Genomic DNA, 13,706 nt, shown 5'->3' with positions numbered 1-13,706 from the left:
TCCGAGAATATGAACTACTCCGTCCATCTCATATTATTATTTGTTCTTGTTTTTCTAGATTCATAAACTTTGCTATGTATCTATATATATATTATGTCTAGGTGCATAGTAACACCTATGAATCTAGAAAAGCCAAGATAACTAAAAATTTAGAACGGAGTGAGTGCACGGAAACATTAAAGAGGTGTGCCCGCGAAGAGGATTTGTATGTGAAAAATGAGAATTTTTCTCAGGTGTTGGCGTATTTCATTTTGCTCCTGCGGACTCACCGTTAATTCATTGGGCAATGGTTCATGCATGTGAAATGTGAGCAAGAAGGGATTTTATTTGGGCCATCTAGAGATTCATGCATGTGAAATGTGATCAAATGAAACAATGGCCCATCTGCGTACAGACACCAGGCCTCTTGCACAATTGTTCCCAATTTTTTTTCCTTCGTCCTCCCCCTTCAATTTGAAGCGAAATTCAAATCCCCCCCGCCTGAATCAACCCAAAACTGGCTAAGCCTTTTCCCACAAAACCATTTAAAATATATAGATATCTACGTTACTTGTTGGGTATAGCTTTATATATATCTCTAAGATCTAGCACAAACCATTATTCATTTCAAATCAAAATTGAAAGAAAGGGGATCCGATTTGCCTTCTCCATCTGTAGAGATCTCCTCGCAGGTTTGTGAATCCTTAGTTCTTCTTTGCTTCTCGCCTTCTCGATTGGACGTAGTCTGTAGTTTCTGTACACATAATTCTTCAGCTGTCGGCGTTGGTTACTGCCTGTAGTTTTCGATCCAGGGAAAGGCATCGCACCATGACCGGCCTGAAGAAGATGGCACTTCTGGACGCGCAGCGCTCCCCGCCGGCGTGGCTGCGTCGGCTTCTGGAGACGACGAACTTCTTCGAGCCATGCCCGGACCACCGTGATGCGTGGCGCTCGACGAGGAGCGCCGGCTGCTGCAATTTCTTCTGCACCAACTGCGCCGGTCGCGCCCTCTGCTCCAGATGCCTCGGCGACCACGCAGGCCACGAAATCATCCAGGTATATGCAGCAGCTAGCAGCCGTGGAGCGTGGCAAAGGTTAGATTCATTTCGAGGTGACCTGTGCGTTCTGACGCGTGCTGTGTGGGCGGGGCTGTAGATCCGGAAGTCTTCGTCGCACTGCCTTGTGAGGGTGGAAGACCTGGAGCACCTGCTGAATGTGTCCCAGGTGCAGACGTATGTCGTCAACGGCAAACCTGCAGTTTTCCTCGACAAGCGGACGATTTCCTGCAAGGCAAAGCCCGGCATGACAAAGTGTGAGGAATGCGGCCGGGGTCTCCACGACGCGGGCTACCTTTTCTGCTCACTTGGATGCAAGGTGATCCACAAAATCTCGCGCGCCTCCTCTGTGGTCTAGTTCGTGCAGGTTGTTAACTTCTTATGAGAGAGTCGTCCTGGACTGATTGGATGCAATAGGACCTGCAATTGAAACGTGGAGACATGCATCTCCATGTTGCAATTTTTAGATCCGTGTACCGTATTACAACTACGAAATGGTTGTCGATTACCTGTATATGGAGTGTGATTATAGTGGGGCAAATGGCCTCTAGCTATGTCTCTTGGGTAGAGAGGTATAGTTATTGCATACTAGTATAGTTTATCAGCTATTGCAGCACAACCTCCTAGGCATCTCCCGCGCACGACATGTTGGCGATCACGATCGTAGAGCATCTCCAGTAGTGCTCCACTAATCCGTACTGGTATTGGGAGATGTTCCAATAGCAGTTTTAGAATTATTGTAAGAGTTGCTTTTACAGTCTCCCAATGACTTTCTTCCAATCCAACTATTTTATTGGGAGAGTCAGAACTCACCCCTTATTTAGGGAGAGGTGGGGTGAATTGTTGGGATGTTCCAATAATTATTGGGAAAAGGAAAATATTTTGGGAGACTGTTGGATCACTAGTTTCTTATCTATTATCCCAATATAGCAGTTGGACTGGGGATTGGGGAACTGGTAGAGATGCTCTTGGACAAACCTTTATTGTTTTTGGTATTTTTTCCCTTTCCACTACTTTCTATTTTTGAAAGAGAGCCGTCCTGGACTGATTGGATGCAATAGGACCTGCAATTGAAACATGGAGACATGCATCTCCATGTTGCAATTTTTCAGGTCCGTACACGTATTACAACTACGAAATGGTTGTTGAGTACCTGTATATGGAGGCTGATTATAGTGGAGCAAATGACATCTGTCTCTTGGATAGAGAGGTATTGTTATTGCATACTAGTATAGTTTATAAGCTATTGCAGCACAACCTCCTAGGCATCTCCCACACACGACATGTTGGCGGTCACGATCTTAGACAAACCTTTATAGTTTTTGGTATTTTTTCTCTTTTCACAACTTTCTATTTTCAGAAAGCCATCAAGATATTTCTTTTCACACAATGACTTTTCCGATCAAAACCCTACAACCATTGAACCCCTTCCCGTGCATTGTCATACCCTTGAGGTGACACAACCTCCACCGCTCAGACCTCCCCACACCAAGCCCATGGGCGGCCACCACTGCCACTTCCTACCGATAACAGAAACGGTTCCCCGCGAAGGCCCCAAGTGGCAGCTACTCTGCCTCCCCCCCTCCTCTTCCCCATCTCCCTCCTCCATGCCCCCCTTCCCCCCACTTTTGTCCTCCTTCTCCGTCCTTCCAATTGATCCACGTTGTGGATGGCTGGATACCCTTCCTGGCTGCTGTTTCCGCCGACTAGATCTAGTGAGGAGGACTGGAGGGCACATCCGCTGGTGTGCGGGCTTGTGTGGATGGTGTCTATTCGTAGGTGGTCGTGTGCCATCATGGTCTGCTAATGGTGGGCTCACTGCATATCTCACACACTGGGCAGGTTGGGCTCTTAGCTGTCACGACTTGGCTCCAGCAGGCGCGGCCTTGACTAATATCTGGTGCTCCACACGGACAAGGACACCCAGGCATGAGCCTTGTGGCTGCAGCTTGCCCTCTCCCATAGGAGCTCCACCTCCTGGACTCCTAGGTGGCCCTTCTCTCCTCCCCTTCATTGGATCTCTCTACTATCATAGATTCAGCAAGGGGACTTTGAGTCGATCTTGAGGCGGCTTAGATGTGGTGTCAACAAATGATAGTGGTGACTTCTGGTTTTGGTTGGGGTAGGGAATGGGGGTGCTCTTACAATGATTATAACACACATATATGGGCGCCTCTCCCCTTCCAAGAGGCATCACTGTGGAATCCTCCGCACCTCGTCACTGCTCATGCTATGGTGTGCGGACCAGTGTCCAAAATTTCGGCGAAATTTTGCGAAATTCGCTGATTTCGGCCCCTCCGAAATTTAAAAATTTCGGAAAAAATAATTTAAATATATTTAAAAGTATTTTTAAAAATAGTCTAAAAATAAATCTCGGCCGAAATTTAGCGAAATTTCACGAAATTCGCTGATTTCGGCCATGTCCGAAATTTTTTGTCAAACGAAATTGAAAACCCTGGTGCGGACCTCTCGAGGTGAAAACCCAGACTCGGTTGCGGTCACACGATGGCGGCATCTTTGGACATGTATTATTCTCCTTGGAGGCATTGTGGTGGTAGAATAATCGCCCTGGGGGTGCATGCAGTGCAGTCCTAATAATAGGTCTTCGTGCAGTGATAGAATCCCAAGCGTCAACCTGGAGAGAGCTACTGGCCTCAGTTGTAAAGGTGGGACTGCTTAGGTGCATTGTGCAGAAAGTTCAGAAACGATTATTAATTTAGTAGGCCTTGCATAAGCTCTTCTCTAGGTGGTCAGTTTGTGCTCTGTGTTTGTCTTCTGGAGCGAGTGGTAATGCAGGTAGTGGTGCTTTGTGATGCAATCTAGAGCAAATTAAAATTGTGGTGATCTATTAGTTGGGTCATGCTTCAACCAAGTTGTCTTAGAGTTGATTGCTCAAGTGAGGAGTTGTGTAGAGTTGTTATTTAGGTTGGTCTCTAATTGTATATACAAGTAGCAGCAAAGCTTTCGCCGTCCCTTTAGAAGAAAAGGTCACATAAGAACTTGTCGGCACAATTTTCAGAAAGCTTTTCCGATACATTTTTGTGAGAACTTTGTCTAGGGTGACTTTTCACTAGAAATGTCTTCCAAATAACTACTTTTTTGGAAAACTTCTTCATATAAAATCTGTAGGTAAAAAATATCTGAAAAAATTGTTCAAATAAGTTTCTAGGAAACTTCTTCTAAATATTTTTTTAGAAAACATCTCCAGAACACACATTTTGAGAAAATAGAAAGAAAAATGGATGTTGATTAGTGTGAGTAGATCTAAATTGGTAGCAAGAAAAGGGGAATAAGCAAAAAGGATCAGAGCAAAAGGACTTTTGTTCACCCTACCGCCATAGTTCTTGTTCCAATAATTATTTGGGGTTTAAATATAAAATTTTGCATCTTCCATGTTATTACATGTTTTACCGGTTTTTATTTATGTCTCTGAGTTCTTTCCTTTTACAATTTTTACTTATCTATGTACATTCCAAATACTACAATGGGCAATTTTTTGCAAACTGCTGGGTAGATTCACACATCATCATAGCTTATGTGGAACACTAAAATAGAACATCCCCTTTAGTAAGAGCACTTAAGTAAAAGAAAGTAGAACATTCACAAATTTGACCTTCTGTTGCGTGCAAGCTAGGTCTCCGATCCTGGCATAAGTGCTGTTTAGTTAGAGGTTTGATTGCGCTCTTAGGTTATTCCTCTTTTCACTAGGTGGTAGTATCTTTTTTGTCCTTGCTTCAAATCTTGTTTCGGAGCTGCTATTATTAGATCATGCTCAATCCATACATGGTCCTCCCGTACTCAATGAGCATAGTTTTTGGGCAGGAACTGTAGTTCAATTCACAAACAATGACAAGTGAGCCAGCCGGGTTTTACATGGCAGAGCAAAAAATTCAAATTTTTCTTTGCCAGAAACTTCTGAGTACTTTATCGATCTGTTATTCTGCTCCTACTAATGTCATAAATGTGCTTGCTGAAATGCTGACTTCTTTGGTTAATTTGAAATTTCCGTTTGTTGCTAGGCTACAGGAATAGAGGACCGTCTTGATTTCAATGTATCGTTCGCTGTCAATCCAAGGAGCGAGTCAGAATCAACATCAGACAATGAAGATTCATCCCAGTCTTAGAAGATTTGAACCTTACCAGGGTCTAGATAGAAGGTCCGGACGAGACTAGCACAAAGCAGCAAGCTACCCTGGAAGAAGCGAGTGACTCGTCATCGAGCAAGGGCAGGTCTGCATAGCTCTGCATACTGGAGCCGTGGACCAGACATGCATAAAATAATAATGATGATGAAATTGGGAACATATAGACATGTTTAAATTGCTTGCTGGAATATATATTTAACTTTGTTAAGTTTGATATCTTTATTGTTCTAGTATTATGCTGTTTCGTTTCTTGGTAAGTATAGTTTGCGTCAGAAAACCATTATTTGGACGTAATACTAGAACAGCATCGAGGCATAGCTGATCCGGCATAGCTGATTATGCTGCCGATGAGTATAGTTTCCTTGAGATCCGGCATAGCTGATTGGTGAGTATTATATCAGATAGAAAAGAAGGCTCCATTGAGGCACTGCACAGATTAGACGTGTTGAGCCGGAATAAAGAGAATAGAAGAAAGTCGTAAGCCATGCCATTTCCTTAAATGCAATAAGAGATAGTAAACGATTTTGGTTCCGTCGGTTTAAAACCATCGATACAATCCCTTAATGGTGCTATCAAATAAACCTATTACCAGGTTGTAACACTACTTAGGGCACTGAGAAAAAGCATAATATGGACCAAATATGATTGCAACCTGAAAATACATCTCTGTCCTAACATCTCTCGCTCGTAGCTACTAATGTCTGTTGTTCCTTACATCTCAGCAAGCGCACTTCAATCACTAGTATATATAGACTGCATTTCACACTCTTGTCCAATTCGACAAACATCATGCGCACGTCTTTGTAAATAGTGAAACAGATCAAGAAAATTCAATGAACAGATCAAGCAAGCTCATCAACAAATTAAAGTTTCATAGTAGGTTCCAGTTCCACCAATCAGCTATGCCGGATCTAAGGAAGACAAATACGTACGCACACATCAATCGATCAGTAAAAAGTCACTGTCAGGCGTGTCATATATAATAATTCATCGGCAGTAAACTTTATTTGTCCCCAAATCGGCACTCAGATGAATAATGCCTGTTTGACACTGTGTTTGCACAGATCGATTGTTCAACTAGAGGGCTCCATCACTGTCGCCACGCGCGTATGTCAACAAATTCTTCCATGGACGACTCGCTAGTATAGTAATTGATGGGAGAGAAAGGCTTCGTCAGGCTAGACACCATCAACCCACGTCCTCTACCTCACGATCTGTCTTTGAACGTTAAGCAATAATCTCATGGTTTTGTATAAAAAAGAGTGATCATCACCTTTACTTTCTTTCACAAAACAAAGTGTATGGTCACAATTGAAATTCGCATGCATGATCGATTCTCGATGAGGGTGTTATCAAATATTTGAATTTGAATCAGCTTATAACTACAATGATCGATTCTCGATGAGGGTGTTATCAAATATTTGAATTTGAATCAGCTTATAACTACAATCGTTAAAAATGCCCCCCCCCCCCTTCATTTTCTCCGTGCTCTTCTATTAGTCTTGGGATATGTAGCAGATGAGTGTGAAAGTAAGAAAGCTCTCATTGCCGCCCTATATATCTCTATTTAGCCTTACAATAGATGATAATTAAATGTGGTGGTATTATATTGGCATTCATGATACACACGGTAGTGGAGACAGAGTTTAATTACAGTATATAATTACAAGATAGTTTTAAGATAAATCAAAAACTGTTTTTCATGTTTCCATATTAATACCAAAATCTAAAACCATACGTGATGATAATCAAAGTTTTGAAAAAAAATATATATAAAATAAAATGTAGACATATAGACAGCATGATTTATTTTGTGACCAGATGAATTAGCAACGCCAAGCTTTTCATACAATATTGTTAGACTTCTGATTACATGTGTTTGCTACTTGGCTACTTGCCTTGAGCACTTTTTGACACATGCATGTTTCCATTTGCTTGCTGTTAGCTTGACGCATTGCTTGAGGATTTTGATTTCACCATATCGCCGTTCCAGCAAAAAGCGATAGCGAATTAGGACGCAGTGATTCAGTCTGATGTCATATCAGATTATGATCACCCATCCCAACCAACTGGATAAAGGTCTACAAAATTTGAAAGAGGAAATTCTATTTAGTAGGGAGAAGCTTGAAAAAACTCTGCGCCTCCAAGTTTTGGATCAATCCTAGGACCCGGGTATGCACAGGACCCACTGATAGGTGGGTCCTATGAACATCTATTTCTAGTACTAGAGATAATGTTCCTGATAGGTGGGTCCCATGGGTGCATCTATAAATTTTATGTTACTTTTTTTACAGAAAATAACAATGGCTTAGAGCCAATAATATTGGTTTAATTTTTTTGCGTTGACATGAAATCCAACATGACCTATTAATAGTTAGGTCCAACATATTGGCTATGATTTTATTTACGGATAGCAACAATGTCTTAGAGCCAAAAAATAGTTTAACTATTTAAGCCCTCTTTAGTTGGGCTTCTGCAGTGGCTCCACCGCCAGCTTCAGTTGGTGCCCTACCAAAGGGTCACTTGCAAACCAGCTCCTCGCGTGAAGCCCTAGAGCAGCAAGGAAGGAGCTGCTTGTTGCGAGGATGGAATGGATAATTAAGGAGAAAGAACTGGTAGAAAAGAATGAAGCCGTGTCAGTTAGTAGAATATAGAAAGGTTGATAATGAACTGGTAAGAAATATATGCATAGAAAAAGAGAAACAAGGGGTATATCCTATGGAAAAAAGAAACAGAAGGATCAATCCTTAATTCTATTCATTAATCTATTTGTTAATATTTTTATTTTATACAAAATCAATAACTCCTATGTACAAACCAAGTAAAAGAAATAAGAATATGTTGGACACTTAACCTATTGATCTATTTTATAAAAACCAAGAGAAGTTGTTCCGCTAAAAACACAAATTATAAATTGAAGTAAAGCGATTAGATCATACATTTAAACAAGCCATATAGGCATGGGCATATATGACATTTTACCTCAATGTTTGTCAAACACTTCCCAAAAACGTCTCAGCTCCACCGGAGAAGCCACTACTGAAGCCGCTTCCAGCCACCGCCGGAGCACATCCAAACTAACCCTTACTACAAGCGTGCATAGTGTGCTACTAATCTGATTGGTTAGTACAGAATCGCCTAGTAATGTTGGTTCGGCATTGTTCATACAAGCGGTTTCGGAACCGATTGTGGCTCATCATATGCAGAGACAGTTGTTCTATAGACGGGTGAGCGTCTAATGGTACAAACATTTTTTAGGATACATTCGAGAAAGGAATGACATCCAAATTAAATGAGTCAATTTTGTGCCTGTGACATAACATTATGTGTTCGTGTGTAATTACACTTAAAGGAGCACATATTGTTCAGAGATGAAAAAGGGAAATTTGTCGACTAACTCGATGTTGCAGGACTGATATACTTTGCTTAATTTCTTTCTGCATGAACAGATACTTCTTAATGAAAGTAGAGTGCAGGTGCAAAGTTCAAATATGATGAGAGTCCACGCATAATTATGATGGTATCTGAAAGACGACCCAATGATGCATATTTGGTTAGTTTCTATACTGATTGAGTTTTGCAGGTAGCTAGTACACTATATGCGTAGTAATATATCTTTGCCATGTCCTAGATCTAATTATATTTTTATGTGGCAATAGTAACAACTCCTATGTAATTAAACCATGTGACATCTATATTTAGTGTTTATCGATCATTCAATATACAGGGTATGCTATTGTGCTCATCTTGCTAGAAGGTTCGTCCCGTTTATTTATATGAGAATAATTGTATAATAATCTCCTCACGACATGATCACACTCAGATTTGTACATACCCTAATTAATTTCTCCCGTGGTTGAGATCATTGTCGTCCAAACCATAGGCGTAGCTAAAGGGCTGCACGGGTATGGCCCGACATACCCTAGTCCATCTCAACAAACACATATATTTTAGTTTGCGAAAATTTTTAGCTTTGATACTATAGCACTTTCGTTGTTATTTGGCAAGTAATGTCTAATCATAGACTAATTAGGCTTAAAAAATTCGTCTCATCGTTTACAGATAAATTGTGTAATTAGTTGTATTTTTAACTGTATTTAATGCTTCATGCATGTATTCGAAGATTCGATTTGATGGGTACTGTAGGAAAATTTTTGGAAACTAAATAGGATCTGATATCTATATCTATCTATATATCTATAACATTTCTAAAGCAAGTAATATTTTCACCTAAATTTTTGGTTTGGTCCGTCTTGTATCATTGACAACTGGGTCATAGTCCATCCTGTATGCGAGTCTGACCAAACCCTCCGTCCACGACTCGATCATGTTCATCCTTACAAATTAATGAACGGACAACTATACATATCTGATACTTATACCAACTCTGTCTGTAGCAACGCACGGGCATAATTGCCTAGTATTTCTAAAGTAAGTAAGGTCTCCACCTAAGTTTTTTGTTTGGTTCATCTTATATTATTGATAGGTGGGCCTTAGTACATCACGTATGCAAGTCGGACCATCCCTCCATCCACGACTCGATCACGTAGATTCCTATAAATTAACACACGCACAATTATACGCATCCCATATTTATATCAACTTTGTTCGTAGCAACTTACGAGAATAACTGCCTAGTACTATAATAAAAGTTGAAAGAAGTGAAACACTTTCTCACCAAGATTAGACTGACACGAAGGTTCCACTTGCTAGGCCAAAGATTTGATGAAAGAGGGCGTAGATCCACGACAATGATTTTTTGGTAAGGCTTGTTTGATATCCTAATTTGCTACGACACCTCAGTTCCTCGGTTCCGCCTAGCACCAGGCCACCTCCCAGCTCCAGATATGGTGAGAGCTTTTTCTCATCCGTTCTCTCTAGAAGTTTTCCCCTCTAATCCTAACTTTTCTTTACTGCAACCTAATTTGTTAGCTAGTTTTGTTGTTAGATTTTAGCATGATTTAGTTCAATTGATGTAGGTTGTAGATGTATGCTGTAGAAATTAGGGTTGTATTACATTGGTTGCGCAAAGAGTGTAGTTTTAGAAAATTTCAGACACATTACTCATCCAAAGAAATGACCTTGTTGCCCCTAATTACTTCTACCAATTATATGATTGAAAACCGTGTTATTTATTTGGTTTTCTGGATCATCAATGAATGCATATGCATTGGAATTAGAAAAGTAATATCTGCTAAATATTTGATTGGCTCTATGTGTTATCCTATGTAATGCTTTCTTGGTACTTGGTATTACTTTAATTAAATGGATCTGACTACAAGCTGAAATTACACTCTTTGTGGGACAAAATTTGAATGCTAAACTACACTCTTTGTGGGACGGAGGGAGTAGACTTATTATACCATTTAATAGTTGTGTACAGAATAATTATTGGATAATTTTATGAAATTTTTACCGAATTGCTAAATGGATTTTGCCGGTTAGCATATAAAAAATTTAGATTTGGCATATACATTGTACAAAAATCCTAGCTACGCCACTGGTCCAAACCCTGCCGCTTTCCCTTTCCTGGTGCCGGTGTCCCATTAGGTTACCCGCAATGGGGCCTGTAAAACTTACTCCAGTACCGCATACAGTAAAAAACCGCAGCAGCGAGTAACGAAAAAGCTTCCCCTATCCACGCGGGCACTTCCGTTTACGCCACTGCAAACGGAAGCAGAGGAGCCCGCTATCCGTGCGGGCCCGCGCGCTCCACTCCGTCCGCGCGCCATCCCAACCACCGGGACGGCGGGGAGGTCGACGCCGCGGTGCTGGATCCACCGTCCGCCATGGCTGCTGGAGGAGGCCCGCCAACGGCTTGGGGAGGTGGAGTCCTCCGCGGGGAGGAAGAGGCCCGGCACGGAAGAAGGAGGGGCTCCCCGCCGCCTGCCGCAGCCGGCACAGGGAACAGGACGCGGCCGGGAGCGGCGGCAGGGTCGGCGAGGCTGCCACGCCGGGTGTGGCTCCTAGGCTCGGCCACCGCAGCTCCGCGCGAAAGGGAATGCCGCCGCTTGAATGGCGCGAGAAGGCCGCCCACGCTCCAGCACCCTCCCGGCGTCCACCCACATCTTGGCGTGCGCCCACGGCCGCGCTCCGGCCCGACAGAACTCACACCGGGGACGGGGCCCCAGCTCCTCCATGGGCTCTGGCCTCCTCGGGTCCGGTGACCTCCCTGCCGCTGCGCCACAGCCGGGAGCGCTGCCGGGGAGGGAGGCAGGGGAGCACAGCCTCCCACAGTTTGGATCCATGGACGGGGGCGCGGGACCGAGCACCTAGGTGCTCTCGCTGCCGCCGCTACCCGCGCCAGCCTCGCGGCACTGCTTCGCAGCCTCACCGCCACGAGGAGCTCCGAGGACGGCCGCCGCGTAGCCACGAGGAGGCGCCGGGCCGCCGCGAGGAGCCGCCGAGCCGCTGCGAGGCCGCCGCGACCGCTACCGACCGCCACCGCAGCAGCTCGCCCCGCCCGCCGCAGTAGCTCGTCGCCCCACGCCCAACTCCGTGGTGGATCAGAGACGCGCAGATCCAGTGCCGTGGAGCAGAGATGCGCAGATCCGGTGGCACCGACAGCCGGCCTGCTTCTCCCTCGGCCGCCGGGGAGTAGAGACGAGAGGGAGGGCGGACGAATCGAGGCCGGCGGCGCTCATCCATGGCGCGACGGGTTCGGGGTTGGCGGGCGATGGCTGGGTGGTGGTGAGATGGACTCCGGTGATGGGCGGATGGATGCGGTCGTGGTGGGGGCCGGCTCTGCAAGGAGGCGGAGCACGCCGTCGGAGCCGCGGTGGTGGCCGGCTCCGCCGAGCCTCCGCGGAAGGGCTACTCCGACGAGGGAGAAACAGAGAGGGGAGGAGAGAGAGGGCGCGGGGGAGAATGGGAGGGAGGAGCGAGAGGGCGCCGAGGGCTAAAAAAATATTTGACATATGGGTCCCACCACGTGGTAGTTGATATAGAGTAGGATATATAGGATGAATGGATGCAGCGAAACTGGAGATAGAGGAAAGAATCTTGATGACTAGGATGTAATATTCCTTTTAGAGGATGAATTTAGAGTACGACGAGTACGGATAGCCTTACACCCACTAGCTATAGAAAGGCTAGTAATTAACCTATCATTGACTGGTGGTTACACATCTTCGACAAGGAATGACAAAGAAGCAGCAGAGGGGTTTAGACTCAGCTGTTATATATGCTGGAATGAACGCAAAGCCTGAGTCTACAACCGCACAGAGATGACCCCAACTCCTCACTTGCTTCATTGCTACATACGTACATGCATAGTGATCTATCTATTAGACACCAATCATCACTAATCTATATAGATGACAGGTTATTGGTGGCAATGTGTTTTCTGTCTCCTAGTTTTACATTCACTGTGAAATGACAAATACTTTTGAGATGTGCTCTGTGAATACAATTTTTTTTTTATGTCGATGATTTGGGCTGGCCGGCCAGGTGAGATTGAGGTGGGTTTCCTCACCCTTGTTTTACTTCAAAAGTTAAATTACAGGTTGGCCATGACATGGTCTTTTGCCATTAAGTATTTTTTATATGAAATTTTATTGATTTCAAAAAGAATACATCGAGGTGATACATCATCTTGAAAAATGTGATACATCATCTTGAAAAATTCCCGGTCTCTGCACATAAAGCACACAGTCTATAAAAGTTTGGCATTAAGTATATATTGGAGTGACCTCTCCTGTTGCAAAAACAGTGGGCGCTAGAGAGAGCAGCATTAATTGCGTTCCAAAAAAATCAGGGTGTAGGTTGTCTTTCTTGATGATATGCCTTAGAAACGTGTTTCCTTATTTCTATTAACCTTATATATGTGTGCGGAAAATGAGATTTTATCTATGTGTTCGTGCATTTTTTTCGCTCCTGCGGACTCACCATTATTAATTCATTGGGTTATGGTGGCGGCTTTATATTGTTGTTATCTCCTTGGGTAGGAGAGGATACATAGTAGGGTTTCAATTCAGAACCTTGTTTTCTTTTCCTAAAAAAAATAAGATGGGATTTTGGACCATCTAGAGACTCATGCATGTGAAACGTGATCACATCGATGATAAAATGGAACCAGGTTGTGTGAAGTGTGAACCCAGCCAAGTACAGACGTCAGGCGGCTTTGCACAGCTGTTCCCAATTTAATTTTTTCCTTGCTTCCTTCCTCCCGCTTCAATCTGAAGCGAAATTCAAATTCCCCCGGCCACCAACTATTTCACATTTTCGGTGCCGTGTGCCTTTTCACATAAAGCAGCTGCTAAATAATGTGCTGCTTAAAAATACACAGATTTAGTTGTATCTATCCCTAATATATATAACCAGATCTGACCAAAAATCCCCATCTGATCTGCCTCAATCCGTAAAGCGAGATCTCCTCATCAGCAGGTTTGTGAATCTTCTTCGATCCCTTGTTTTTCTTTGCTAGCTTCTCGATTTTAACGAGTAGCCTGTAGTTGTTTGTGTACACAGCAGCATAGTTCTTCTCCAGTTGTTCGCCGTTGGTCACTGTGTGTAGTTTCCGATCCAG

At 43.6% G+C, this 13,706-nt stretch overlaps 1 protein-coding gene across 1 annotated transcript; it reads left to right on the top strand.

Annotated features, from left to right (window-relative positions):
- Window positions 1–807: 807 nt before the first annotated feature.
- Window positions 808–5,158, top strand: LOC120653248 (protein RGF1 INDUCIBLE TRANSCRIPTION FACTOR 1-like). The gene is made up of 3 exons (XM_039931025.1): window positions 808–1,035; window positions 1,135–1,353; window positions 5,054–5,158. Exons 1-3 carry the CDS (start codon window positions 808–810, stop codon window positions 5,156–5,158), a joined length of 552 nt encoding a protein of 183 aa, XP_039786959.1.
- Window positions 5,159–13,706: the final 8,548 nt, after the last annotated feature.

The sequence above is a fragment of the Panicum virgatum genome, chromosome 1N (assembly GCF_016808335.1).
Source record: "Panicum virgatum strain AP13 chromosome 1N, P.virgatum_v5, whole genome shotgun sequence".
Lineage (NCBI taxonomy): Eukaryota > Viridiplantae > Streptophyta > Magnoliopsida > Poales > Poaceae > Panicum > Panicum virgatum.
The sequence above is the reverse complement of the archived record's forward strand: the minus strand, read 5'-3'. Positions and strand labels throughout refer to the sequence as shown.

Coding starts and splice junctions, on each gene's coding strand:
- LOC120653248 (XM_039931025.1), top strand. CDS start 808: ATGACCGGCCTGAAGAAGATGGCACTTCTGGACGCGCAGCGCTCCCCG. Junction 1,036..1,134: donor CAGGCCACGAAATCATCCAG/GTATATGCAGCA, acceptor GCGGGGCTGTAG/ATCCGGAAGTCTTCGTCGCA. Junction 1,354..5,053: donor TCTGCTCACTTGGATGCAAG/GTGATCCACAAA, acceptor GTTTGTTGCTAG/GCTACAGGAATAGAGGACCG.